Raw genomic sequence first — 26,693 nt, 5'->3', positions numbered from 1 at the left:
CTTGCAAGGTTGCAGTCTGTACTCGAGGCCATCCGTACGTTGGGGTTAACGCTGAAGCCTGAAAAGTGCCGCTTCGCGTACGAGGAACTCAAGTTTTTGGGCCATGTCGTCAACGCCGTAGGGAGTCCGGCCTGATCCGGCGAAAACTTCCGCCATAGCGAACTTCCCAAGACCGAAAGATAAGAAGGGCGTGCGGAGATTTCTCGGACTATGCGCATACTACAGGCGCTTCGTCGCAAACTTCGCCCGCATTGCAGAGCCACTCACCCGCTTGACGAAAGATAGCACCCCTTTCATCTGGGAAAATGCCCAAGAAACAGCCTTCTGCGAGCTGAAACAATGCCTGCAAAGCCTGCCTGTGCTCGCGCATTTCGACGAAAACGCCGAAATGGCAATGCACACGGACGCCAGTGATATAGGCTTGGGTGCCGTCCTCGTACAAAAGCAAAGCGGGTCGAGAAAGTAATCGCCTATGCCAGCCGTGGTCTGTCCAAGGAAGAAAGAAACTACTCAGCCTCTGAGAAAGAGTGCCTCGCGATTATATGGGCGATTTCAAAATTTCGCCCATACGTGTATGGAAGACCATTCAAGGTTGTGACAGACCACAAAGCGCTGTGTTGGCTCGCCAATTTGAAGGACCCCTCTGGCCGTCTTGGTAGGTGGAGCTTGCGCCTGCAAGAATTCGACGTTACAGTAGTCTATAAATCCGGGAGGAAACACTCCGACGCCGACTGCCTGTCCCGTGCCCCCGTCGACCCACCACCACAAGACTCCGATGAAGACAGCGCGTTCTTCGGAGTAGTGACTGAGAGCGACCTGGCCGCCCAGCAGCGTGCCGACCCCGATCTACGCGTCATGATCAACTACCTCCAAGGATGCAACGTCGCCGTGCCCAGGGCCTTCAAACGCAACTTACCTGCATTCAGCCTGAAAAACTCCGTCCTCGTGAAGAAGAATTTCAGCCCCGGAACGAGAGCGAATTATCTTCTTGTCATCCCGGCAGATCTTCGTGACGAAATTTTGCAAGCGTGCCACGACGACCCATCTTCCGGACATCTCGGCACAGCTCGCAAAATTGGGAAAATCAAGATGAAGTACTACTGGCCCCGCCTTGCATCCGACCTCACCCACTACGTCCGGAGCTGCCGTGACTGCCAGCGACGAAAACCGCCACCGACGAGACCCGCCGGACTTCTGCAGCCGATCGGCGTCCCATCTAGGCCCTTCCAACAGATTGGAATGGACCTTCTGGGCCCGTTCCCTACGTCACGATCCGAGAACAAGTGGATTGTCGCAGCAACAGACTACATGACGCGCTACGCGGAGACCTTCGCTCTTCCGAGGGGGACTGCACAAGAAGTCGCAAAGTTCTTCATAAGCCAAGTTGTGCTGCGACATGGAGCCCCGGAGGTCCTAATCACGGACCGCGGAACGGCCGTTACTGCGGAGCTGATGCAAGGGATATTACGCTACAGCAACACGGATCACCGAAGAACGACGGCGTACCACACCCAAACGAGCGGACTAACGGAACGCCTGAACAAAACAATCGCGGATATGCTGTCAATGTACGTCGACGTTGAACATAAGACTTGGGACGAAGTGCTATCGTATGTCACCTTTGCGCACAACACGGCTATCCAGGAAGCTACGCAGATGACGCCGTTCGAGCTTGTCTACGGAAGACGGCCGACTACGATGCTCGACGCCATGCTTCCGCACGTAGAAGACGACGACCTCAACGCCGACGTCCAAGGATACCTTCAGCGTGCGGAGGAGGCGCGCCAGCTGGGTCGAGTTCGTACAACGGACCAGCAGCTGGTGGATGCCGGGCGCTACAACCTCCGACGGCGAGACGCCGAGTACCACCCTGGGGATCGTGCGTGGGTTTGGACTCCCATCCGTCGACGCGGACTAAGTGAGAAGCTTCTGCGACGGTATTTCGGACCCTACCAGATTCTACGACGTGTCGGCCAATTTACCTACGAGGTGATCCCCGATGGTGACTCCGGAACATAACGACGACGCACGCGGCCCGAAGTCGTCCATGTGGTTCGCTTGAAGCGTTACTACGCAAGATGACGGACTTTTTTTGTTGTTCGTTCGGACTGTCTTTTATTTTAGCATCGGGTCGATGCACTCTTAGAGGGGGGGGGGGGGTAATTCCGCGAACCATGTATGGGTTTGTTTATTTGTTGTTTGTTTTTACTGCCGGGCCACGCCCGGCTGTGTTATCTGCGTTCCAAACGAAGCGCGTCTTACATTTATGCCGCACGGGCTATCACATCCAGATAAAGGGGTATTCACACGACGGAGCGTTTCAGCGGAGAAATCCGAGGGAGGTCGTGACGTCACCGCAGGCGGACTTCCGCTCGGCTAACTCCCTCGCTCACACGGAGGATGCGTCTGTCGGACGGACGTCACCTATCTCTAAAGCAGAGGTGCCGTAGCACCGCCGATTCCGCTACGGCGGCAATTTGTGCTAAATCCCCTACGAACTGATCCTGTCAGCCGCCCAAAAATTGGCCGTGGACGCGATGTAGGCGCTGCCGCGGATAGAGAACGGCGCGCGACGCGCGAGGTAGTGGGTGGGGATGCGCGCGCTGGGAGCAGCCGGCCGGTCCGCCTACGGGCCCGCATACAGATGTTAGGCTTAACACTGCGGTGAATATTCGATTGCCGCTCTCGCAAGTGGCGCAGATGTCGATTTTTAATGCAACTTTCCATCACATCATTATCCCCTTCCTCGCATGTGCAGCTCTGCGCCTCGGGGAGCGATAACAAGCTATCGCTCGAGCTACCTGCGCCGGTCTGCGCCACTTCGCGGCCGCGGCCTCCGCTCGCCCAGCGACTGTGCGTATGTCGTGTGCGCGGCGCATTTTCGCGTCCATTGTAATAAGAAGCAATAAAAATAGAGTGCCTGCAACCGCTCTAGAACTTGAGTCGCGGCCAGCTGCCCGACGAGCAGACGAAATCCCGCCGCCTCCGCCGCCAAGCATCGGATCGTTTGTAGCTCGCGAGCAGAAGCTCCGACCTCCGATGCCCGCCAGTTGGGGCATTGTTCTTTGGCTTCGGCTCATCTCTCGCTATGAAGTAAACGAGTTACGTTTTGCCTACGGCTTCTGGACTGCTTCACGGCAGCAACACTGGCGGGCCGCTCGCTTGAAACCCCGCTACCACACGTATGTCGGAGGCGACGGAGCTCGGCTCGGGTGGGCCTTCCCGTACCCAACAGCGGCTGCAGTTTCTCACGCGGAAGCACTAGCTTACCGGTAGATCTAAAATCCGGCGCTCCTGGCCCACAGACAGAACGCAGAATGCCCAACAGCTCAAAGAACAATAACGCGGTAATTGAGTTGAAACGAATGGGAGATAAGTTTGGATCTGGGTGCGTTTCGAAAAAGCGGCCTCCAAAACGCGAGATCAGCACGCAACCACAACACCGCCACAGCTCGGCATCTCTAGCCAACTAATGGTCGACCTAGTGAACTCGTATAAGTCTTCGACTTTAAAACATGTGTACCGTGTTCATAAACATGTACTGAAATGGAGAGCATGCTAATTACAGAGGTAGCAATTAGGCGAGTAGCAAGACTTCTGCCCTCTTTTTTCAGCGATGCTACCGCGGGTATGTTCGAGCTATAGCAACCAATGGGAGAAAAAAAATGGCGGAAAATAGAAAAAAATGCCGGGCCATCTCCACTAAAATGAAACCTGGGGAGGGACAAGCATGCAGTGTATAAGTGTATTTTGGCGCCTTGGCGTTCATGCCAACGGAGATGAAACCGTTGGGGGATAGAGGTATACAGCTTTGCTGTAAAAGGGTTTTGTCTTTGAAGCACGAAGCTCTCTAGCGCGAGACGTAAACGAGCGTACCGGTGTTAATTTAGTACGCGTTACGAAGCGCTCCAGCGCGAGGCGTAAACTAGTGTCCCAGTGCTTCTTTAGTACGCGTTACCTTCTAGCGCGAAGCGTAGATGTATTTCCCAGTGTTTTAGCGCCGTGACTACATGAGACCACGATTCCGACGAAGACGACTGGAGATGCCAACAGCCCCAGCCCCTAAGGGGCTTCGCCCCTAAAAAACGCACAGTCTGTGGGGATTTGAACCACGGACTTCGACGAGAGGGTTCAGTCCATGACGCGGGCACGCGGGTTTAGTCCAAGGTCCCTCTGCGCAACGACGCAACCGGAAATGCTGCAGAAATAACCTCTAAACTACATTGAGATCCACCGACCCTTTGTGTCACATCAATGTTTTCTATGGGATTTTAAGGATTCCTGGCGGGTTAACTTACCGTTTCTTGAATAACAGTTGCGCAGCACGGTTCCATGAAGCCCCCACCATAGCTGACGTACAGCAACACAACTGTTTGGCCTGCGACTGTGATTTCACCCTGCTGGAATGGTGCTCTCTGTGCTTTTGATTTAGGCTTTTCGCCAATAGCTTTGATCGATATTGGTTCCTTATTACCTAACAAACCTTCTGTAACTCCTCTTCTGCTCTTAACTGAGCTTATATTTTCTACAAGCGTTGCTGGTCGCGCACGAATATGCAGTTTGCAACTCCGGGAAACGAATCGTCGCCAAAGTGAACGGCCGAAGTGTCGTAAGCCGAAATACGGATCGCATGTGTTGAACTGTATGAACTTCATGTACTTTACTATATTTTTACACTCTAGGAACTCACAAAACAGAGCTGCATTAATCACGGCACGCATGTTGTCAGGGCGCAGTTTTATTGATACTTTCACTTCCCGCTTGCACGTTACCACACTCATCGTTCCGAGACGCCCTAATGCTTTCCCAAATTTCTTTATTTTATTCCTTCCGGGTTCTGAAATGACCTGAAAGAAATGAATCAGCGGCGGTCAGTGGCTGATTCGACTAGAGAACGATAGAGTATACGGGAACTGATGTTTGTTGTTTCCAACTTCTTCTGTGAGTTATACCCACGGAACGTGCTAGCCCGAAGGTGAACTTCGCCGGCTAAGAAGGAGGTGCGGGGCAGGAAACAAAAATTGGCGCAGTTTGCACTAGTAGTGCAAGGCTGTAGAAACAACAGCGACTCATCGCCTTTGTAGCGTCGGCGCGTTAAACCTCATAGCCAATAAATCAGTCAGCTAGCGCCTCAGCCTGCAATTTCATTATACGTATACGCCACAAAGCGAAAGGAACAACATCGCTCCCTCCAAATAACGCGGGACATGCGGACGTGGTCATTGCTGCAAATGAAATGACTTCTTCCCTGGGCCTGAACCTCTGTACGGTAATAACCTAAAACAGGCCCTTCGGCTACTTAGACTAGCATATCAGAGGACTGTAACGCACATCCCGGAAACCTTCGAGTTTGACACTGCGAAGGAAAACCGCACTCTGGCGTCCATTTCCTAAAACTAGTTGCCCATCCCCCAAAGTGGTATGTGCAAAAAAAAAGGCAATGTTTATTATCATCAACATTTTATGGAACGAGCCTGGAGGCCGCTCGTGGTGTGGCCCCACAGCGCTGGCAACAAAAGCCCTCTATTACCGCTCGGGCTGTCAACGGTCTTCCGCTAACCGTTCAAATGTGCGCCTCAACGCATTGAAGAAAAGCCCAGCGAGGTTTCTGTGGCCTGCCGCCCGGAAACAGCCTGACTGTCGTCCCGTAGGCATTCCCGGTCTTCTCGCGCGAAGAGGCCTTCCGCTGCTGGGGCGCAAGACGAACACCGTCAAGCAGCCTGTTGTCGTCGCGCGCGCAGCTGCTTCCGGGAAAAGCACGCCTGAACCTGCTGCTGACTCGAAGCCCACACAAAATCGTCACCATACTTACTCTCACCGGCACTTTCCTGGTTCTGGTTTGCGTCTCGGTCGGCCTTAAGTTCGCTCTCAAGCACCGTACACCGCTCCTCCTGGACTTCGGACCTGCGGTCGAGGACATAAAGCGGACGCCCCTGGCCAATGCAAGCGTCGACACCAACCGTTCTGTGAATGGCAACTCCGGACTGACTGGCCGAAATCACGGGAGCATCGCGCAGATGCTGGGCCTGGTTCCGCGTCGTGCCTTCAACGAGACTGGCTCTCAGAGGCCGTACTACTTCGAGCAGGGCGACTGGACGGATAACGCGTGAATGCTCAGTGTGATGAGGCTGCAGTGGGCCTGAGCCATCTCCGGTCGTTCGAGACAGTAAAGCTTCATTTCCCGTATAAGACCGCAACAATTGTGTGTCACTTTGTCTATGCCTGAGGACGTGCTGTTTATTTTCCCAGCATGTTCTTTTTCAATGGTGAAGTTATGATTGGTAGACAGACCATCATGCTTGACTAGCGCGGCAAAGTTGGAAGTTACTCTTTAGACAAGATGCGCTTCATAATCACTAAAACCACTGCGTTGTCTGTCTCAAATCTGGATCTTTTACCAAGTTATTCTTTATTTAAAGGGGCTAATGAAATCCTTCAAACGCTACAATATTTTGTCAGGACTACAATCAAGATACTCAAAAACATTCTTGTTTACCTTGAGTGGCGCTGGTTGAGGAATCCACAGATTTTGTCCAGCGCAGCATCTTCTTGTGCCATTATAGGAGCATATTATTTTTATCGATACCTTCACTTACAGCTTGCACCTTGCGGTCCTCATCGGTTCCAGACGCCCTAATGCTTTGCTAAATTTCTTTATATTATTCTTTCCGGGTACCAAAATGACCTGAAAGAAATGAATCACCGGCGGTAGGTGGCTGATTCCACTAGAGCACGATAGAGAATACCTGCACTGATGTTTCTTGTTTCCAATTTCTTTTGTCAGTTATGGGAACGTAACGAGAACTTCGCCCGGCCGGAAGGAGGTGCGGGGCAGAAAAAAAATTGGCGCAGTTTGCAGTAGTAATGCAAGGCTAGAGAAACATCAGCGCCTCATCGCCTGTGTAGCGTCGGCGCGTTAAACCTCATAACCAATCAATCAGTCAGCTAGCGCCTCAGCCTGCAATATCATTATACAGTAATACCCCGTTAACTCGAAGTAGTAAAAACAGAGAAATATTTCGAGGTAAGCGGATTTTCGAGATAAGCAAAGTTGCTTGAATTGCCATGAAATATCGCGTTTGCAAAAAAAGGCGCTACTTTTTACCAGCTCTTTAACAGCAGCTTCCACTCTTGCTTTTTATTAGGGTTTGAAAGAGAAAAAAAAACATACAAGAGACGTTCACACGCTGGATTTTCTGGCACGGCAATTTTACTTAGCAGATTAGAACTGCGTAATGCTGGTCTCCTTTGCGGTCGCACTCGGGCCTTGTAAGGAGTCCTCTAGCTGCTTGACGCATTGCATGAGCCTCTGCTCTCCATTGGGTTTTTCCCCGCACGACACACCTCTATCTTCCAGCACACTGTACCTCTGGGCATGTCTCTACCGTCACATGACGTGCCACAGGGTTGCTTGGCGAAGTTCTATTGCCTCCAGGCTCAGAATTTACGTTTGGAGGAAACATTCGCTTTGTGTTAGGCGCGGCTAAACAAGAGAGAGAGAGAATAAAATATTTTTATTTATCCAGCAGAGGCTGATGCGTGGGCCTCGCCCCGTGGAAGGCGTCCCTAGTCCGGGATGCCTTGACTTCGGCTGGCCGTCCGTGCTCGGGTCACCAGCTTAAGCTGGGTATCCGGGTCCGGGCTGGCCAGGGAAGCCCTCCACTGCTCGAAGGTGGGGTTGGGAAGTGGGGGCAAGTCTGGAGTTCATTGTCACACCCATATGATGTGGTAGAGAGTGCCAGGCTGGGGACAGTAAGCGCAGAGGGAAGGTTGTTGGGTGGGGAAGATGAGGTGGAGGCGGGTGGGATGTGGGTAGGTATTTGTCTGGAGTCGCCGCCAAGTTGTAACTTCCTCTGTGGAGAGGCGCCAGTGTCGTGGTGGGAGGCTGCGGCGAGTTTGCTTGTAATGGCAGAGAAGCTCTGTGTAGCCGCTCAGTGGGTGGGGTTGATCTTGAGGGGGTAGACATTGGCCACCGTCGCAATGGCCCGGTGTATCAAATCGCGAGCCGCGGCATGAGCCGCTGCATTGCCGGGGACGGCGGCGTGTCCAGGAGCCCAGACGATGCAGATATCAGGGGTTGTCGAGCAGTTTGGAGGATGAGTAGGGCTGATAATGAAATGCGGCCAATCTGGTAGTTTCGGCAGGCTGTCTGCGAATCGGTTAGGATAGTAACTGGTTCAGGGCGGGAAGTGGCGGCCAGGGCAATGACTATTTCTTCAGCGACATCGATTGAGGTGTCTGTAGTAGTAGCGGCATGGATGCATTGGCCAGTATGTGTAACGCCACAGGCTACATGGCCGGCGCGCGCAGGGTGGGGGTAGCATCGGTGTACAGGGCGCTGGGGTCGTTCCCGTATCGCGCCGTAAATTAAGGGCTCGAGCCCGAGAAGCCCGGTGGCCAATGTGGTAATTGGCGTGCATATTTCGAGGGATTGGGGCCACTCGGATGCAATCTCGCAGGGCTAGAGGGATGCGTTTTTGTTGTTCCCTCGGGGGTATCGGGCGGAGTCCTAATGCTTTAAGCACTTGTCGACCTATGGGAGTCAATTGCAGGCGCCGTAATTGAGTTGAATGATGGGCTTCTTGCAGCTCTTCCCACGTGTTGTGGACTCTCAAAGCAAGTAGTTTTTGGGTCGCAGTGGCAGTGGGGAGGCCAAGCGCAGTTTTGTACGCTTGCCGAATCATGATTGAGTCGAGCCTTTTCTGTTGTTTTGAGAGCGAGGTATGGGGTTCCGTAGGTAAGGCGGCTGATAAGCAAAGCTTGCCCTAACTTTAGGGTATCGTGCTCTTTAAGGCCTCGATGGCGGTGGGAGATGCGTTGCGGACGGTGCATCAGTTGCGACAGGATTTTATGTAGAGGGGAAATTGTGTGCAGCCCAGAGCCGTTTTGGAGTATTTTAAGACCCAACGCCCGCAGTTGCAGGACGTTGTGGACAGGCTGCGCTGCAATGGCCAGTTGAGGTTCAGGTATACCTCGATCAGATTTGTGAGAAGGCTGGAAGTGGAGCGTCAGCAAAGCCGATTTTTCGGGTGCGCACTGGAGACCTCGTGTCTGGAGGTAGTAAAAAGTAGCGGTAATTGCTTGCTGCAAGGCACCTTGCTGCTCTCCAATGGAGCCAGTAGGCACCCAGACGGGAAGGTCATCTGCATATAGCGCGTGTTTAATGTGGGGAATTGACTGCAATTTCGGTGGGAGGTCCTTCATGGCGATATTTAATAACAGTAGCGAGATGACCGAGCCTTGCGGAGTACCTTTCTCTTGAATCGTGAAAGCGGACGATCGAAGATATCCAATACCAATTGTCTCAGTACGGTCCGTTAAGAAGGCCTTGACGTAGTCATACATGCGCTCTCCACATTCGAGAGATGCGAGTCCTGCAAGTATTGCCGAGTGTGAAACGTTATCGAAAGCACCCTTGATGTCCAGAGTGGGTATGCAGCACTTGTGGGATAACGTGAGGCGATCAGTAATGTCCGACGTAAGCTGAATTAAAATATCTTGCGTGGACAGATGGGGTCAAAAGCCAAACATGGTCATTGGGAACAGATCATTATCCTCGATGTGTGCTACCAAGCGGTTATGCACTAAATGTTCGTACAGTTTCCCAGCACACGATGTCAGTGAGATGGGGCGAAGGTTTCCTGGAGTCAATGGTTTTTTAGGCTTTGGGATCCGCGTGCCGCCCGAGTTGTGGTAGAGTACCCGCATTCCATTGTTTGTTTATGTATTCTAATAAAGCTTTACGGGCGGCGGTATCGAGATTGCGCAAGTATTTGTTCTGGATGCGGTCTTTACCAGGTGTGGTATTGCGGGTGAGGTTCAGCATGACTGCCTCAATTTCTGGAAGGGTGAAGGGCGCATCAAGGTCAGCGTTTCGGGGCCCTGTGTAAGGAGCATGGGGCAGGGACGAGCCCCCGTCTGGTCGTGCCCATGGTTTCTTTAGCTCCGCTAGAAGTTCTTGTTCCGCGCCGGGATAGTTTTGTATGAGGTGGCGCAGTTGGTGGGCCACTGCTGTTTTTGTTTCGTTGTTGCCCATTAGAGATCTGAGGAGATGCCAAGTTCGTCGCATGCCTAGCGTTCCTTGGAGATTTGTACAAAATTGAGCCCAATTTTGCTGGCTAAGATGCTGGGCATAATCCGCAGCCTCCTTGGTCAACTTAGCAATCCGAATGCGGAGTCGCCGATTGGTCCTTCGAGATTTTCATCACTTGATTAGACCACGGCGGGTAGCCCAAAAATGATCGAGGTGGGCATCTACCACCGGGGTGTCAGGAGTCAGCGGGATTTCCTTTGTGCACTTCCGTGCTGTGTCCAGGATGGCAGCTGACCATTCTTCGATGTCATGAATAGATTGGGCAGGGTGTCATGACGAAATTGTGTCCAATCCGTTATGCGTGCAGTGCCCAGACGAGCTTTTGTAGCTTTTGTGTCAGGCAGCTGCATGCTGATGCTGTGGTGATCACTCCCTAATGTGTCTGGGAGGCATGTCCAAATTGGGTCTGTAGCATTATAAGTCACAGTCAAGTCCGCGGAAGAGTCACGAGATACGCTGTTGCCAATACGGGTGATTGTGCCGTGTGCCGGGAGCATTACATAGGTGCAGGTTGTTTTGCCGTATGGCTTCGTAAACATGCGTGCCCTTCTTGCTTTCTTTGGGGTAAGCCCAGGTGGTGTGGTGGGCATTAAAATCTCCTACAATTACCAGTGCATGGTCTTTGGTGCGTTGCCGCACGATGTGAATGAGTGGGAGTAACGTGGGGAGCAGTTGAGAGGGAGGACTGTAGATGTTCAGAACAAAAGTGTTAAGCTGGCGAGTGTCCGGGAGGAGTTTCACGAGCACATAGTCTAAATCAGTGGGAATGGTGTGAATTTGGGCAAGCTGGTGCAATTGCACTAATATGGCCGTTCGAGAGGCAGAGCCGGAGACAAATATGGAGTATCCTTGCAGGCGGAGGTTTTCTGTGTCCGTTTCTTGAAGCGCAATGAGAGTGGGAGGGTTGGGTAGAAAATATTGATTGAGTACATGCTGCTTGTTGCGATATGATCTGCAGTTTCATTGCCAGAGAGAAAGGTGCGAGGGAGCGTGGCACTTACTGCGGTGGGTGTTCTGGGGAGAAGTGCTCGTTGTCAGATTCGTCCATTGCTGTGGGGCTGGCTGTTGGTGCTTGGTGCTTCCGCGGGATGCGGCGTTTCGGCTCTAGTAAGGCGTGGAGATCTGACTGGTTTTCAAGGGCAGCTATGCGTTCTGAGAGGACTTGGCTGATATCACGGATGAGGCTTTCAAGGCGAGCGATGTCCGGCGATGTGAAGGGGTTTGGGGGTGGCGTAGCGTTGGTAAAAGAAAGGGCGGCTGGTGGAGGGGTGTTTTGGGGGGTGGATGCGGTTTTGCTGAGCAGCAGTTCTAAACGCTTTTCAAGGTTGGCGGTGCGTTCTGCCTGGGCTGTCAATAGTTGCCTGAGCTGGGCATTTTCTTCTCGAAGTGCGGTGATCATGGCTTGACTGTCGAGGTCGGGCTGCGTAAGAGGGGGCAAGGGAGGAAAGTCAGTTGGTAGGGTTAAGTGCTGGCTAGCAACATGACTCCATGGCTTCGCTAGTGGTGGTGGTGGAGGGTGCGAAGCGGCGGCGACTGTATTTGAGGGGGTGGGTTGCGGTTGGGTGATATGTGCGCTGGATGGTAGTTTGGCAAGTCGTTCACGCACTCGTAAGGGGGGTGGAGGAGGCCCGAGTTTCGACACTCCTTGCTTGCCGTTGGGTGTTCCAGGCCACACAATTCGCATTTCGGAACGCATTACTGATTGTCGCTCGGATCGCGTTCGTGACACTGGGGGCAGATGCGCACATCAGGGTTTGGGCATACGTCACGGCGGTGACCCACATACCTGCAGATCGCGCAGCGCTGTATAGAGTGGCGGTATGGCCGACATCTGGTTTGCAGACCATAAAGATTGACGTAGAAAGGGATGTGTGGCCCTTGTAAGGGGAGTAATGCTGTCGTAGACGAGACTCGGGCATGGATGATTCTGTGACGCGGGGAGGCGATGATGTCCGGTAGCTGCTGAGTAGTTGTGCCTGGGTCCAGGCCAGTGATTACACCACGAACAGTGCCAGGGAAAGGCTTCAAGTAAGGCGTGAGCGCATATGTAGCAATGCCGAGTTGAATGTTGGTAATCTCGCTAAGGGCGGCCGCGGAGGCAGGCGTAGGGGTGCTAGCCACCATAAGGTTCTGTGTGGCCTGGATTTGTAGCGTGACTTGCTGGTAAAAGATGTTTTGTGGGATGTTGCTATCCTGCTGAAGCCCGTGGGTTAGTTGCCGATCGCTCTATGTGGCAAGTCTCAGGCCATCGCGAGGTCGATAGACGACGTTATAGTCGGTTTCGTGTAGTTGGGAAGCAGAAACCTTGCGAGGGGGTGCCAGTGGCTCACTTACTTGGTGCACAGGGGAGTTGGAGGCAAGCAACGGCAGTTGGGGCGGTGTGGCTTCGACGCAGCGTTGCCTGAGCAGAGTTTTCCATGTTCCGGGATGATAGATTGTCCTACCGCTCTTTTCGCCATAATCCATTGCGTTTGCACACGGCGCTGGCGGGTTGGCGAGCGAAGATTGATCGGCGGCCGCCATAGCGGCAGCGGCGTTAGGCTTACCGCGCCAGCCGGTGTAGTCCGGGGTTTTAGGCCAGTACTTGGGCACTCGTTGGTCAACAGCGAACATTCTGGTGTCTATCGATGCGCGAACTTCTTAGCTGCACATTGATGACAGTTGTTGCTTGGTTTCCACAGAAAAATCGCACTAAACATCCATTAAAGCAGAGACAGATGATCGAATGGGGCTCAGCGGTACATCTCCGTCTTCTTCTTCCGGCTAAACGAGAAAAAATCGAGGGACTAAGGCAGGGCAGCATCACGCGAATCTCGTGAAACGGTCCGCGGGAGCGAAATTTCCGTTCCCCTCTCAGTCAATATTTCGAGATATCCGCAGTTTGGCCCAAAAATGCTTCGAGATAAAGGGCAAAAAATACATGGGATCTATAGGAAATGGTTCGGTGCAGCGGAAAATTTCGATTAGCCGATTTTTCGAGATATGCGAGTTCGAGTTAACGAGGTAATAATGTATCTAATAACGCGGGACATGAGGACGCGGTCATTGGTGCAAATGAAATGGCTGCTTCCCTGGGGCTGAACCTTTGTACAGTATTTACCTAAAACAGACCCTCGCATATCAGAGCACTGTAACGCATATCCCGAAAACCTTCGAGTTTGACGCTGCAAAGAAAAAGCGCATTCTGGCGTCCATTTTCTAAAAGTAGTTGCCCATCCCCCAAGAAGGTATGTGCCCAAGAAAGGGTGATGGTTATTATCATCAACATTTTATTGCACGAGCCTGGAGGCCGCTCGTGGTGTGGGCCCGACAGCGCCGGCAACAAAGGCCTCCATTAACGCTCGGGCTGTCATCGGTCTTTCGCTAAGCGTTCAAGTGTGCGCCTCAACGCATGGAAGAACAGCCCAGCGAGGTTTCTGCGGCCTGCCACCCGGAGACAGCTTGACTGACGTGCCGTAGGCTTTCCCGGTCTGCTCGCCCGAGGAGGCTTTCCGCTGCCGCGACGAAAGACAAACACCGTCAACATGCTAAGCAGCCTGTCGTCGTCGCGCGCGCATCTGGTCCCGGACAAACCACGCCTGAAGCTGCCGCTGACTCGAAGTCCTCGGGAAATCGGCATCACGCTTGCCCTCAGCGGCACCTTCCTGGTACTGGTTTGTGTCATCGTGGGCGTTAACTTTGCTCTGAAACCCCGTACCCCGCTCTTTGTCGACTTCGGACCTGCGGTTGAGGACATAAAGCGGACGCCCATGGCCAATGGGAGCTTCGACAACAGCAACAGCTCCACGCACGGCAACTCCGGACTGACCGGCCGAAATCACGGGAGCCTCGCGCAGATGCTAGGCCTGGTTCCGCGTCGTGCCTTCAACGAGACTGGCTCTCAGAGGCCGTACTACTTCGAGCAGGGCGACGGGATGGGGGACGCGTGAATGCTCGGTGTGGTGAGGCTAAAGTGGGCCTAAGCCATCTCCGGTCATTCGAGACAGTAAAGCTTCAGTTCCCGTGGAAGACGGCAACAATTTTGTGTCACTTTGTCATTGCCACTTGACGTGCTGTTTATTTTCCCAGCATGTTCTTTTTCATTGATGAAGCTATGATTGGTAGACCATCATGCTTGACTAGCGCGGCAAAGTTCGAAGTTACGCTTAGACAAGATGCGTTTCCTTAGCACTAGAACCATTGCCTTGCCAGTCTTGAATCTCCATCTTTTACCAAGTTATTGTTTATGTAAAGGGGCTAATGGAGCATTTTTTTTAATTCCTTCAAGGGCTACAATATTTCGTCAACACTAAAATCAAGATACGCAAAAACATTCGCGTTTACCTGGAATGGCGCTGATTGAGGAATCCAAAGATTTAGGCCAGTTAAGCATCTTCTTGCGCCATTATTTTAGGTGCGGAGTACCTTAGGACCGCACAATGTCCGTCTGCGTCCGTGCGCATAGCATTTACAATCGAAAAAAAAATCACATAGGCACGGGGAGGATTCGAGCCTGTGTATGGTAGACCAGAGAGAGTTAGTGTCAGTCATCTTACCCGGTGGGCTACGGCCGTTTTTTTTTTCTTTATCGCCAAAAAGGACAAAACAACACATATACAACAATACCAGCCACAGTGACTGATAAAACGAGAGAGAAAAAGAAAAGCAAAAGGGGGACTGCATCGCTTTGAGCGAGCAGTTAAAAGAAATGTACTTTTATGACAGCCAAGTCATCCATTAGCGACAATATTTCTTCATCATAGCCTGCTCTATGGAACACCTCGCGTAATTTACATATGCTTTCTACAAAATCACAACATACAGAACCAGCATTTACATCTGCATTACGTACATCCATACGGCTCCTCCATATAGCATGTAGTAGGCCCAGGAGGAAGGACAGGTCATAGGGCAAAACATCTGGACCTAAAGCGAGGTATCGAATTCCATGGGGCGTGAAAGGCAGTTCTTTTTTTAAGGTGCGCTGCAGGACATCCCAAAAAAATACAGCGTCCCAGCAGTCCAGGAATATGTGTTCAATACTCTCCGGTTTCCTGCAGAGCAAACAGACCGCACCCCACGGCAACAAGAGCTCCTTGGACGCCATCCACGTCATAACCGGAAGAGTTTCTGGGTGCATCTTAAAAAAGAAAGTCTTAATTCCCCCCGGCACTGGCGTTTTCTTAACTCTCTGCAAGACATCCTGACCTGGGCCCGCATTGTAAACAGAGCGATACAAGGGTTCGGGAAATAAACATTCGATCAAATCCCCCATCAATTTTTTGCGTGTCACAGAAGAAAGAAAATCACGCGAAAAGCGTGCCGTGAGAAACCGATAAGAAAAAACCACTTTCTTCAAAAAATGACTGACTCTGTAACGAGCCACAAAAGTAACCAGAAAGTCAGGCAAAGCATCACCCAAAGAAAACTGGATAAAAGTTCGCAAAAACGGGTTAGACTGGTCCCGCAAAAAGAAAAAAAAACGTGACACAACCCGTCTTAAAAAGAGATGGGGCAAAGCTAGCCCTCTCCCTTTGAGTTTTCTAAAAAAAAGGTTGCTACGACTAGTTCTCTCGAACGTTGAATTCCAAACAAACACCGCAAAAATGCGGTGAAACTTCTGAATATTCAAACGGGAACAATACAAAGCCTGCATAACATACCAAATCTTGGCCACTAGAAAAACATTACAGATTGTGACACGAGCAAAGATGGACAGATTACGACCCCCCCCCCGCCCCCCAGTTCCCTCTCCGTTCTCGTATTTCCTGTGCCTTTTAACACCAGTAAGTTGTGTTATCACGGTAATGCTGCAGCGGTACCCCTAGATAAGACGTTGGTTCTGATGACCACGTGACACCCTTGAAAATTCGTGGAAATTGCAGCCAATCTCCATGACAGAGGCCGACACACTTCTTGTAATTAACTGAACTGCCCGTGACATCACAGAACTCCTGTGTTATGGTCAAGGCATTTGTAACACGGCTACGGCCGTTAGTTAGTAACCGAGCGTCAAACGGCTTACTCTCTCGCCAGTAACGGTGCGGCGTGCCTTAGGACCTCTCAATGTCCGTCCGCGTCCATCCGTGCGCACACCACCTTCAAGCGAAAATCAAGCAAAATTTGATTTGAGCCGTGAGTTGCAGTTTCATTTAGGGAATAATCAAGGGGCAACCCACGGCTCAAATAGAATGACGGTCGCGGTGCAAATCGGATGTCACTCGGGGCCCAACTTGGGTGTCATTTCGAGGCCCCGTACTCCGAACACTCGCCATCATCCACGGAGTGGAGATGCTGCCATTTTTTTTATCTATACCTTCAGTTACCGCTTGCACGCTACCACACTCATCGTTCCGAGATGCCCTAATGCTTTCCCAAATTTCTTTATTTTATTCTTTCCGGGTTCCAATATGACGTGAAAGAAATGGATCACCGGCTATCATTGGCTGATTCCACTAGAGAACGATAGAGTATACGTGCACTGATGTTTGTTGTTTCCAATTTCTTCTGTGAGTTATACGCACGGAACGTACTAGCCCGAAGGTGAACTTCGCCGTTCCGGAAGGAGGTGCGGGGTAGAAAAAGCAAATTGGCGCAGCTTGCACTAGTGGTGCAAGGATGGAGAAACAGCACAGCTGGGGGTCGACCTAGCTTCTTCGGGTTTTGCTAAATTTTACTAGGTTTTGCTATAGGCTTGCAAAGCTTTGTTAGGTTTTGCGATGTTCTTGCTAGGCTAGGTTGATTGTTGAGGGGTGAGGCCAAGTTTAGCTGGATTTTACAAGATCTCGAGCAGCGACACAACAACGTTCGCGCTGGGCTTCTTCTTTCTCGGGAGTTCCACACTTCTTCTGCCGACCCATGTTTTGCGCCGCCGAGTAAAAACGAAGGGCTCGGAGAGGAGCCACGAGGCGCCGTGTGTCGACGATGCAGCCGATATGGTATAGAGTTGAGCCCAGCTGCGAGACTAGCTCTCGACGCTGTTGGAAGCTGGTTATGACTGAAGTTGAGCCCTGCTGGAAGGCTAGGCCGGGAGGTTAGCGCGTGCCCTCCACTTTTATCTGACGCGCGCTGCTTTCGCGCTCGCCCTCCTCGCCAGGAGGCGCCGCGTGCGTCTTTTTTCTTGGTTTATTTTTCTGTGCACACCATCGGACCAACCTCAAGCTTAAAAAGTTTCCGCTGTTAAAAAAGTCCTCAACGTGAGTTTGATTGATTGTAGGGTTTAACGCGCCGACGCAACGCAGGTGATGAGGCGAGACGTAGTTGAGGACTCCGGAATAATTTGACCACCTGGGATCGTTAACGTGCGCCGAAATCTCTTAAGCACGGGCGTTTTTGCTTTTCGCCGTTTTTGCTTTTCTCCTTTTCGCCGCGGCTGGAAATCGAACCCGCGCCTCGTGCTCAGCAGCGTACCGCCTTAGCCAGTGAGCCACCGCGGCGGGTCCCCCAACGTGAGACCTCCTCCCCGCCCAGCCCTTACCCCACGTCTATCGCCGCATTCAGAGATTTTATATAACCCCACCATTCTCTCACACATCTCTCCATCCTTTTTACCCCATAACTGCCAAGTGTGTGGCGTTCCTGTGCACCTACCGCCTATAGTCTTCTCCTGCCCACTTAACCCAACCCCCTTCACTCCCACAGCCCTGAGCAGTGCGTATCATCTCGGCACCGGCGCGACAACTCGCCCTGGCGACACGAGCACTGGAATCGACGGGGGATGGCGACATCCAAGACATGGGAGGCTCACCACTTCCCCTTCCCCTCAAACTCAAATGAAATGCTTATCCGCCACCACAACCGAACTTGAGACGAATGGCATGCCGCTTCCGGCGGCTACAGTTTTTAACGCGGAAGCACTAGTTTACTCGGTAGATCAAAAAGTGGGCGCCCGTGGCCCATAAACAGAACAAAGAATGGCCGGCAGCTCAAAGGTCAATGACGCGGTAATTGAGTTGAAAGGTAGCCAAAATTAATCCTGAGCCCTCCACTACGGCGCGCGCCTCAAGGCGCAGGCGTTGCTTGGCCGCATGAAATGCCCAAAATTAGAAACTGGTAAAAATGAATGCCAATTCTGATACTTTTATTCCTACTCAGTGTGGGTGGAGCAAGGCGTATAGGGCCGCAAAGGGGAGGTCCGCCCATACCAATGTGGCTTGCGTACCCAACGTTAGAAACGTTCGACGAGTGTCCCTAAGTGTTAGTGCCGCCACAACACAATACGCCTGCGCAGACTTCGTTTCACCGAACATATCCGTTCACAGCAGCAAGTAAACATTACAAGTGTCGAAAAAAACACGATAAAAACGAAAAGGGCGGCAAACTCCAATGCGCCGACACAGTCCATTAACTAGGGGAGCGCCGAGGGGTGGCGCCACCCGTTTAGTTGCCCGGTCCCTGTGGTCTGAAGCAGGAATTGCATAACCATAAAGATCAATGATAGAGTTTCTCGAAATCATTTTGTGTTTAGATCTACAGATTATAATGCTCGACTTCGATGCATTTATGGCCAACCCGTTGTCCCTACTCAAACTTATTACCGTGCCATCAACATTAGGTTTATAAGAGATTCTAATTTATTTCCAGTGGATGAGGCAGCGGTGCTATCGCCATACAGTACACAAGTTGAAAACTTCAGGTATTCTGGAAGATAACTGCTATAAACTCAACAAAAAATAGACCAAGAAAAGATCCCGGTGGTACGCCAACATTTGTATCCCTTGTGGTCTTCACGCTCATCTGTTTTGTGGAAACTAATTCTTTTCTTGGTCAATGCAGCCCCATGGTGTTGCTTTTCCGCTGGCAATAAGGACGGTGCTGCTGCGTATTCGGTACCTGCTTATATAAATTGATGAAGGCTGTCTTCCCGTGAAAACGTTGACCAATATGACATGCAGCTGGATTTGTTCCCTCTTGTGACCTATTTAGACTTGCTTTCCGTTTTAGATTTCACATCCTGTGGCAATGTTTTTCCAGTGGAAAAGTCAAATGAGTAGCCGCGCTCTTCCGGTGTTCTGACTCACAAAAGGTAATTCTGGGTACTATGAATGCACATAGAGTAGACATAGAGCTAGGCTGGTTTCCTGACAGGAATCATATGGATTAATTTCCGTTCTCGGACGGCGAATCATACGGCAAGGCCCTTGATGTATACAAGGGTGCAGCTGCGCAGCTACACGTGCTGCTTCCAAAGAAAACATTTTTGGTTACTGACATTGGTCACAATTCATGTAGACAAGTATTTGCGTCGGTTTTCTTTTCTGGACGCTGCTGCGGAAGAAGTTTGGCTGAGTTTTTTTCTCTGGCTTGGCAGAAGCGATGGAAGTATTAAAGCAAAGCTTCCTATCTCTACCAGCCAAGGGTTCTTTCGCGGCGTGCGGGACAACAGACTCCCAACGCGGCAGAGGCGGCGGCAGGGAGCACAGGCGGGGGGGGGGGGGGGGGGGGGGGGGGGTTCACTTACGGAGCACACTATAGACGGCGCGGCGAATTTACCCAGCGTTCCCCGCGCGGAAGTGCCTGCTTGCCGGCGGCGGTGTCGGCGGAACGGCTTTGTCGTCTGCTTTAGCGGCGGTTGTTTTGGGCCTGTTTTGACGCAGCCTTTCGTCCATTGCGCACGGCGCTCGCACGGCTTGATTAACTTGTTCGACAGCACCTCCAGGGTAACCCGCACCCGACGGAATTAAGTGGTCGTACGGCTTAAGTGGTCGATTGGTTTGCAGGGCGGGAAAACAAGATGTACAAATCACATACAAACATCTGGCCATTAGAGAAACGCTACCTTTTGCGCACGGCTTGCCACGTATGGGATTCCGTTTTCTAAATTGTTGAATACCAATTCGGTTGTGTTTTAAAAGGTATTAGAAAAGGCGAAAGTACGAGCTAGCTAGCAATCTACTTAGTTGCTACTTAGCAACTGATTCTGTTAAATAGCGATTATAAAAGTTCCCTCAGCTTTCTCGCAATTCTCAAACTTACTAAACTAACTAGTTTAAATCGGTATAAATAGAAATCACCACACTCATATGCCGAATTGTTTCGGTGTCTGCGCTTGTGTCGCGCGCTGGTGTAGCCCCAAGCTAGCACATCAGGATGGCTAGGTTCCGCTGTCTCACCCTTCGAAAGACGCTCCTCTCCGTTTTCTTTCTCCCTACTCACGGCCGGGCTACAGCGGTAGCGTCCGCCGCTCTAGCCCGGCCGTGGCCGACGCTGCTGCTGCGTTCGGGGCGCCGCCCCCATGAATTCCAGGTAACGGCTGGCAGAATCTCTGGTTTCACTCTTTGTAGAGCCCCGTGCGTAAATTCAAGTGACGTCGCATGGGCAATTGTTGTGGGTGTCGTTTAAAGCTTTGCTTTCCAACCACCTTCACAGCGTGAATTGGAGCCAATTTTTTTAGAAAACGCCAGCGGTGATGAAAGGGAGGTGTTGAAAGTAAGAAAATGGAGAGGAGGACATTTGAGGTGGGAATACCAGCTGAGAGGGAAGCTTGTGGGGCACTAACGTTAACTTGGGGCTTCCCCATCAAGCCCCCCCCCCCCCCCCCCTTCTTGTTGGTTTTTAACAATATGTTGGTAGTTCTGTTTTTTTTTTTTTTTGCACTGTTCTTTTTTTCGCGAATACTGGCAAATAATTGATGTTTCATATCTTGGCATTAGATATATAAAACGCCGCAAGTAAACGCCGAGGTGGCGTAGCTTTTGTTCGTGATCGAATGAATTCACGTTTGCATACCGGCCAGCCCAGATTTGTAAATGCAAAAGCATTTACTCAGATCGTTAGAGTAGAAGTTCGCAGCGCGTGTCTAACTACCGCTAGCGCTAGCTGTGGCGCGAGCTGGCTTTTTAGCGTATGGAAAAGTATTTGAAGGTAGACTTGTCTGGAATTTTGTTTATTGAAATGTTTCATTTATTTTGTTTTATTTCTTTGTCGGTAATTCTTACACACGCACTTGTCTCTTCTGCCGAGAGGCACCAGTGTTTATCATATCAAATCACGTTCGTATTTCCGCGGTTCCTTCTGGATGCGGTAGATACGTTGCTCACATGTATCGCCCCATATGTCAGTTCGCTTGGCAACCAATATCTTGCTGCTGCGGGCATCGGTATCGGAGGCCACGCAGGTTTGGACATCGCAGAATGCTTTAACTTTATTCCATCACGCGTGGAAGCCTGATTTCCGCGTTTTTAATGGCCCTGATGAACTAGAAGAAGCCGCTTACTCCCTGCAATACTTGCGCATATCATCCACTCGTGAGTTTGCGCGGGCACGTACTGCGATTTTTTTCATTGTGTGGGGGCACGTCGGCAATAATGGGGCACGCCGGGTATAATTTGCGCTCTCGATCCGCGGGCAGACGGCAACCGAAGAATATAGAACGAAAGAGCACATGTGGAGAGAATTGACGTCAGCTGAGCCGGCGGCGAGATTTGCTGTGGGGGCGCGGCGTTCGCATGGCTGCCGACCCCGTTGCTAGGGCGACGTTAAGTCGAAGTGGTGGTGGACGTGGCCGTCACATAGCGTCTGGAACGCCCCATCAGCGCTTGTGCGCGCCGTAAAATGGCGTGTTTAGGGAGCGCATAGCTGAGTAGGTGGAAAAATAGGTTGGAATGAGAATGAAGGCCACAAAATGGCTATACTAGTGGGCAACGAAAACAGCGACAGGCAGCAAATACCGTTAGTACAGTTAAACCTGGATATAAAGAAGTTGACGAAATCTCGCAATTTCTCGTTACATGCAGGTTTCGAGTTAAGGCTCGCGTGAATGAAGCAAGTACGAAACCAGAATGCTAGACATCAGTGAAGGTGAACTCGCCCTACAAGGACTTATTTTACAGTAGAAACCTGCGTGATTCGCGCCTTCTGCTTCCGCACAAGCTTAGGCACTACACGGCGCTCCAAAGAAGCAAGGTTGCTTACCTTCGTATTCACAAGCGTAACTTGCCTTTCGAAACTTTTAAGTGCGAATGCACTTTATAAGCGACCCCAAACCATCCACCGCCGGCGTCGGCGGCGTCGGCGTCCGCAGTGCTCCTCTATAAAGAAACAGCATCCGGCGCCAGGTTTCGATCCGCGGACTTTGCGGCCGCAGCGCGACGCTCTACCGACCAAGCCACGGACGCGACGTGATATCAGCGTTAGTGACGCGCCTTATATCTTTAACGCATTCAAACTACGTCGTCAGCGGCGTGCGTTGGCGACTCAGCGGCGTTATAGTGGCTTGATAACTGCGTGGTGTACACGTGATACTACAAACCCGATGGAAGAGATGGAAGAGAAGGCGGCGAGGCGGTGGGCTGCGGGGGCCGAGCGCAAGCGCCGCAAGCGGGCCGACAACCGTGCATTCGCACTTTCACATTCTCCCCCTCGGGGAAATGCGGGGGAATTTTTTTTTCTTTTACTTTTTATTTTTTGCCTCAAGTACACGCGGACGGTCAACCTGCATGAGTAGGGTGGACGCGCTGAACGCGGAGTTCTGGAGCTGTGCTCCAAATGCCGACGAAAGCACGATGCGTTGATAACGACGTTCAAGCGCTCTATAAGGGAAAGGGGCATCAGAAGCGTGATCGCTTTTCGTGTACCGAGTGCAAATTTGAGCGCGATGAAAAGAGTGTGCACCAGGGAGTTCGCTATCTCGCTTCTTTTGATAAAGTACTTACAACGTGTCAACCGTGCTCTAATGTTACTGGAACGATAACTAGAACGAAAAAGCTATTTCTGAGCGAACCCAGTCGCAACCGAAGCGTTATAAAAAACCGCTGTTTTTGAAGAACATCAGTGAAAACAAAGCCCAGCGTAGAACGAGTGTTATAGCGCTCAAGTTAAACTTATGAGGCTGAACGTCTCGTACGCTACCGAGCTCATCTTGCACAAGGCGCTTTTTGGTTATGCTCATATTATTCATACACTTTTCAATCGCCATATCGATTTGCACCATTGTTTTATATAAACCATAAAGACAAAATACAAGTTTCGTTAAAGACTACTTTCTCCCAATAACAATGACAACAATTTTAATAGGAACTTTGCATCGGTCAATCAGTATATTGAGAAAACGGGGAGACTCGCCAATCACTTTCTCGCCCAGTTCTTATGACGTCACAGGAACTTGATTGTGCAATTGGCGGCTACCGAAAAGGCACCTCCAAAAGATGCGGCTGTACGATCGTGGTGGTATTATTGTTTCCGTCTGATAATTTTGGCTGTGATCCGGAGTTAACGTACTAAAAACTCTACATTGAACAATATTAATCGAAGTCAATGCTAACTACCTGTAGCTCAATAGTCGAAAGTTTTGATTTCTTATGTTTGTTTAGTAAAAACAACTAAAATAGAGTTTAGTTTCCAAAGGTTAGTTATTTGAAATTATCTTCCAAAATAAAATGAAATTTTAATAAAATGATGAGCGATTTCTTTCAGGTTGTACATTATTTTCATGGTCCTTTTAAGGATAATAATCTCTTTCTTTGCCTAGGTGAACGCGAAAATTTTAGTCCGCCTGTCTGCTACCGGAATTTGAGATGTTGCTGGTGCGTCTGCTCGTTTGGGGGTCATTGCTATGAACCAGAGGTGGCCAATCAGGGAGTGACTCATTATCGGGTCACTGGCGGATGGCGGATTACTAGTGACCTACCCATAGTCACCACAGGGTCACTCGACCAGCGGGTGGGTCGACGACCTGTAACCCGTTAACCACAATACTGGCCCGCCAATCACCCTCCGGTGACGTACCCACTGACGTACACACAGACGGACCCAGTCGCGTGCTCCCACGGATGGATCGTTACCAAGGTGACAGGGCGAGAGCTGAGTACAAAGAGGGCACGGGGAGGCGATGGGAGGGAGAGGGAAAGACAAGGAAAGCAGGAGAGGAGGAAACGGGTAGAAAGTGTTGGGACGAATAAGGGAGGTAAATGGTGAGAGGAGGTAAGGGGTAAGGAGGAAAGATAGGAAAGAGCGTGGGATACAGGAGGGGTAGGGGAGGAGGAAAGAGAGAGCGAAGTACGAGTGCAGCCGGTGCAGCGGACGGGGTGGTGCCACGGAAGGGGGGGGGGGGAGGGAGGTAGAAGGGAAGCGGCACGCGGACAGATGGCGGAGGGTGGAGAAGGTGAATGGAAGGGAGGAGAAGGGCATTACGTAGCAAGGGCAGCATAACCGCTATCTCTGGACATCATTTGCAGCGAGGACAGCAGATACTAGAGCAATTTTCATTGCGATTACAACCTAAATTCACAATATATGCAGGGAATATCCCCGTAAGTTCCCACGCTCGTCGGACTGCATTTTTACTAATCGTTGCAGCTGTTTTTTGTTCTTGTAGAATTTCATGAGAATTAAAGAAGGCATTTCTAGAATTTTATGAATAATTTTGCTTTGCGCACGAGTGTAATGATTCTAACCGTTATGAATGGTATTTTTCTTTTCTTCTGGAAGTGAACCTGCACTGAACCGTTTAACTCGGAGCGATATAAGAGCCAAAATTATGTCATTCCCCAACAATTCCCTGTACCCCCCACATCGTTCCCCATTCGGCTTCACGGCGCTTTTTAACTCGGCTGTGCACCATACCGAGCATTGTTTGTTTAGTCCTTTGCTAAAGCGGAAAGCTTCCTTTGCTTAGACTTTCCCGTGTGGGACACAGTAAAACCACAAGGTAGGATGCCTAGCCATTTGTCAATGTTATACAGCTTGGAGACACTATGCCAACTGGCTGTGTTACAAAAACGCCGCGAGATGAAGTGACCATGTGACACCAGCACTAGAGGAAAACAATACATTTTCTGTGTCTTTTTCTTCTTTATTCCAGTACCGAGACGGTAAGACGGTGTTTGTGTTCAAGACGAAGCAGCCGGCCACACTGCCAATTGTAGACTTCGAGCCATCCGACTTCGGCGGCGAACAGCAGTCCTTCGGATTCGAGATTGGGCCTGTTTGTTTTCAATGAATAAAGAGCGTATTGTATTCCTTCGTTAGTAACATGTCTCCTCTATAATTATAGAAATCGTGCTGCCATCAGACATGAGCGGGAAAAATTAGGAGGGGGAATTTATGCCTTTGTAATTTTCACGGCAGAATTTACATCATTAGGCTTGGCTACCCCTTTACCACCATAATCACCCCCACCATGATTCTCGGCGTTGCCACCATTATGGCCATTGCTTGCCGACTGCAGCACAAGAGCACTCTCCGATGGTCTTGAACGGCTGTCATCTGACAGTGAACTCAGTTTCATGCTATTCCACAGGAGGGCATATTATATAAAAAATATCATGGTTACCTAGCTCGAAGCCACGATTTGTCCGTCAGCGCCCTCGTATTTACGTGGGACTCGCGGCAAGAGTGCACAGTTGCGTATGCTTATCATATTGTTTCCTAGTAGTCGTTCGTGTAATCTAGATGTTTCTTGTCCTATGTATAACATACCTCATGCGTAACATAATACGCAAAAAGTAAGAGAGAGCAAGAGAGAAAGAAAATTTGTTGAACGTCAGAGCGTCGATGTGGGCTAGTTGGTTACAGTTGCGGAACATTATTGTTATGCGCACGAGGGAACAGGATGGAAGAAGAACGCAGGACAAGCGCTTGTTCTGAGTTCTTCCGTCCTGTTCCCTCGTGGTGTACAGTTTTTTTTTTTTTTTCAGTGCAACCGTTTCCGCAGTCAAGTTTACTCACCGCCGTGCTGGCAGCTTGAGGGGGTATTTTCAACACGTTCTCCCACGTGGCAGCATCACACTGGTTCGGTTTTCTCGCAGGTGGGCTCTGGGCTGGCTCTTGTGACACCCTCTTTTACGTCAAAAAAATATGAAATGGTAACGGGGAAAGGGGAATGAGAAATGCAAACGTTCACTACTTATTTCTGATTAAACAAGGCCTTGCTGGTCGTGGAACAAAAGCCGAAAAAGCTGCTAATTGTGTGACCTTGAAGTTTATGCAAAAGTAACCAATCTTTGGTGCTCATGTTGCGCTTTATTTGGACAAAAACGGTTAAATAGACAGGAAAGACCAATTTTTCAACAAATGACTAAAGTTATTGCTTTCTGAAAATGCGTGACGTTTTGAGAATTCCAGACAAAAGAGTTCGCTTTGGCGAACGCCCAACAAGCGAACGCCTTCTATAGGTGCGGGAAAGCATGCACGTGTTCTCTTAGTCCCAGTTTTCCCCTTCATTCGATCGGTCGTAACTTCATATCGTTTAGATGCATTTTGTCATCTCGGCGAAAGTGGTAAGACAATAAGCTGTTGTACAATAATGTTGTGAGGAGCCTTTCTTTTCTATAAAGGGTCGACCCACCGCACGATGTCTTCTAGGCACACCCCTTTTCCGCGCACGTGCGTTCTTCGCTCTCATGGTGCAACCCCTATTGGGATATGCAGATGCACTTCCGAAGTTCACGCGTGCCTTCGCCAAACGACGTACACAAAACTGATGCATCAGAAGCTTCGTGGTTTTCCTTCCGGATTTTTTCCCCGCTTCATTCGTTTTTTTTTTTTTTTTTGTACAGCCTTTGATAGCCTTGTTTGTGGTCGGTTCCGGAAACGGGGACAGCTGTTGCATAGGAAGCTTGAAACAGCCCTTCTTTATATTATGCATAAAGTCGCAGTACATAGCCGGAATTCCTCTTTCTGA

The 26,693-nt window shown here is 50.6% G+C and overlaps 1 protein-coding gene across 1 annotated transcript in view; it reads left to right on the top strand.

Annotated features, from left to right (window-relative positions):
- LOC144158586 (uncharacterized) overlaps positions 1 to 25,372 on the top strand; it is a 184,425-nt gene extending 159,053 nt beyond the window's left edge. Inside the window, exon 62 of the mRNA XM_077689573.1 lies at positions 24,873 to 25,372. Coding sequence (XP_077545699.1) covers positions 24,873 to 25,010 — 138 coding nt within the window. The 3' untranslated portion in view covers positions 25,011 to 25,372. The remainder of the gene's footprint in view (positions 1 to 24,872) is intronic.
- Positions 25,373 to 26,693: the final 1,321 nt, after the last annotated feature.

This window comes from Haemaphysalis longicornis, unplaced genomic scaffold (assembly GCF_048455015.1).
Source record: "Haemaphysalis longicornis isolate Haplotype H1 unplaced genomic scaffold, Haemaphysalis longicornis Haplotype H1 scaffold_1, whole genome shotgun sequence".
NCBI lineage: Eukaryota > Metazoa > Arthropoda > Arachnida > Ixodida > Ixodidae > Haemaphysalis > Haemaphysalis longicornis.
This window is presented reverse-complemented; position numbering and strand designations above follow the sequence as displayed.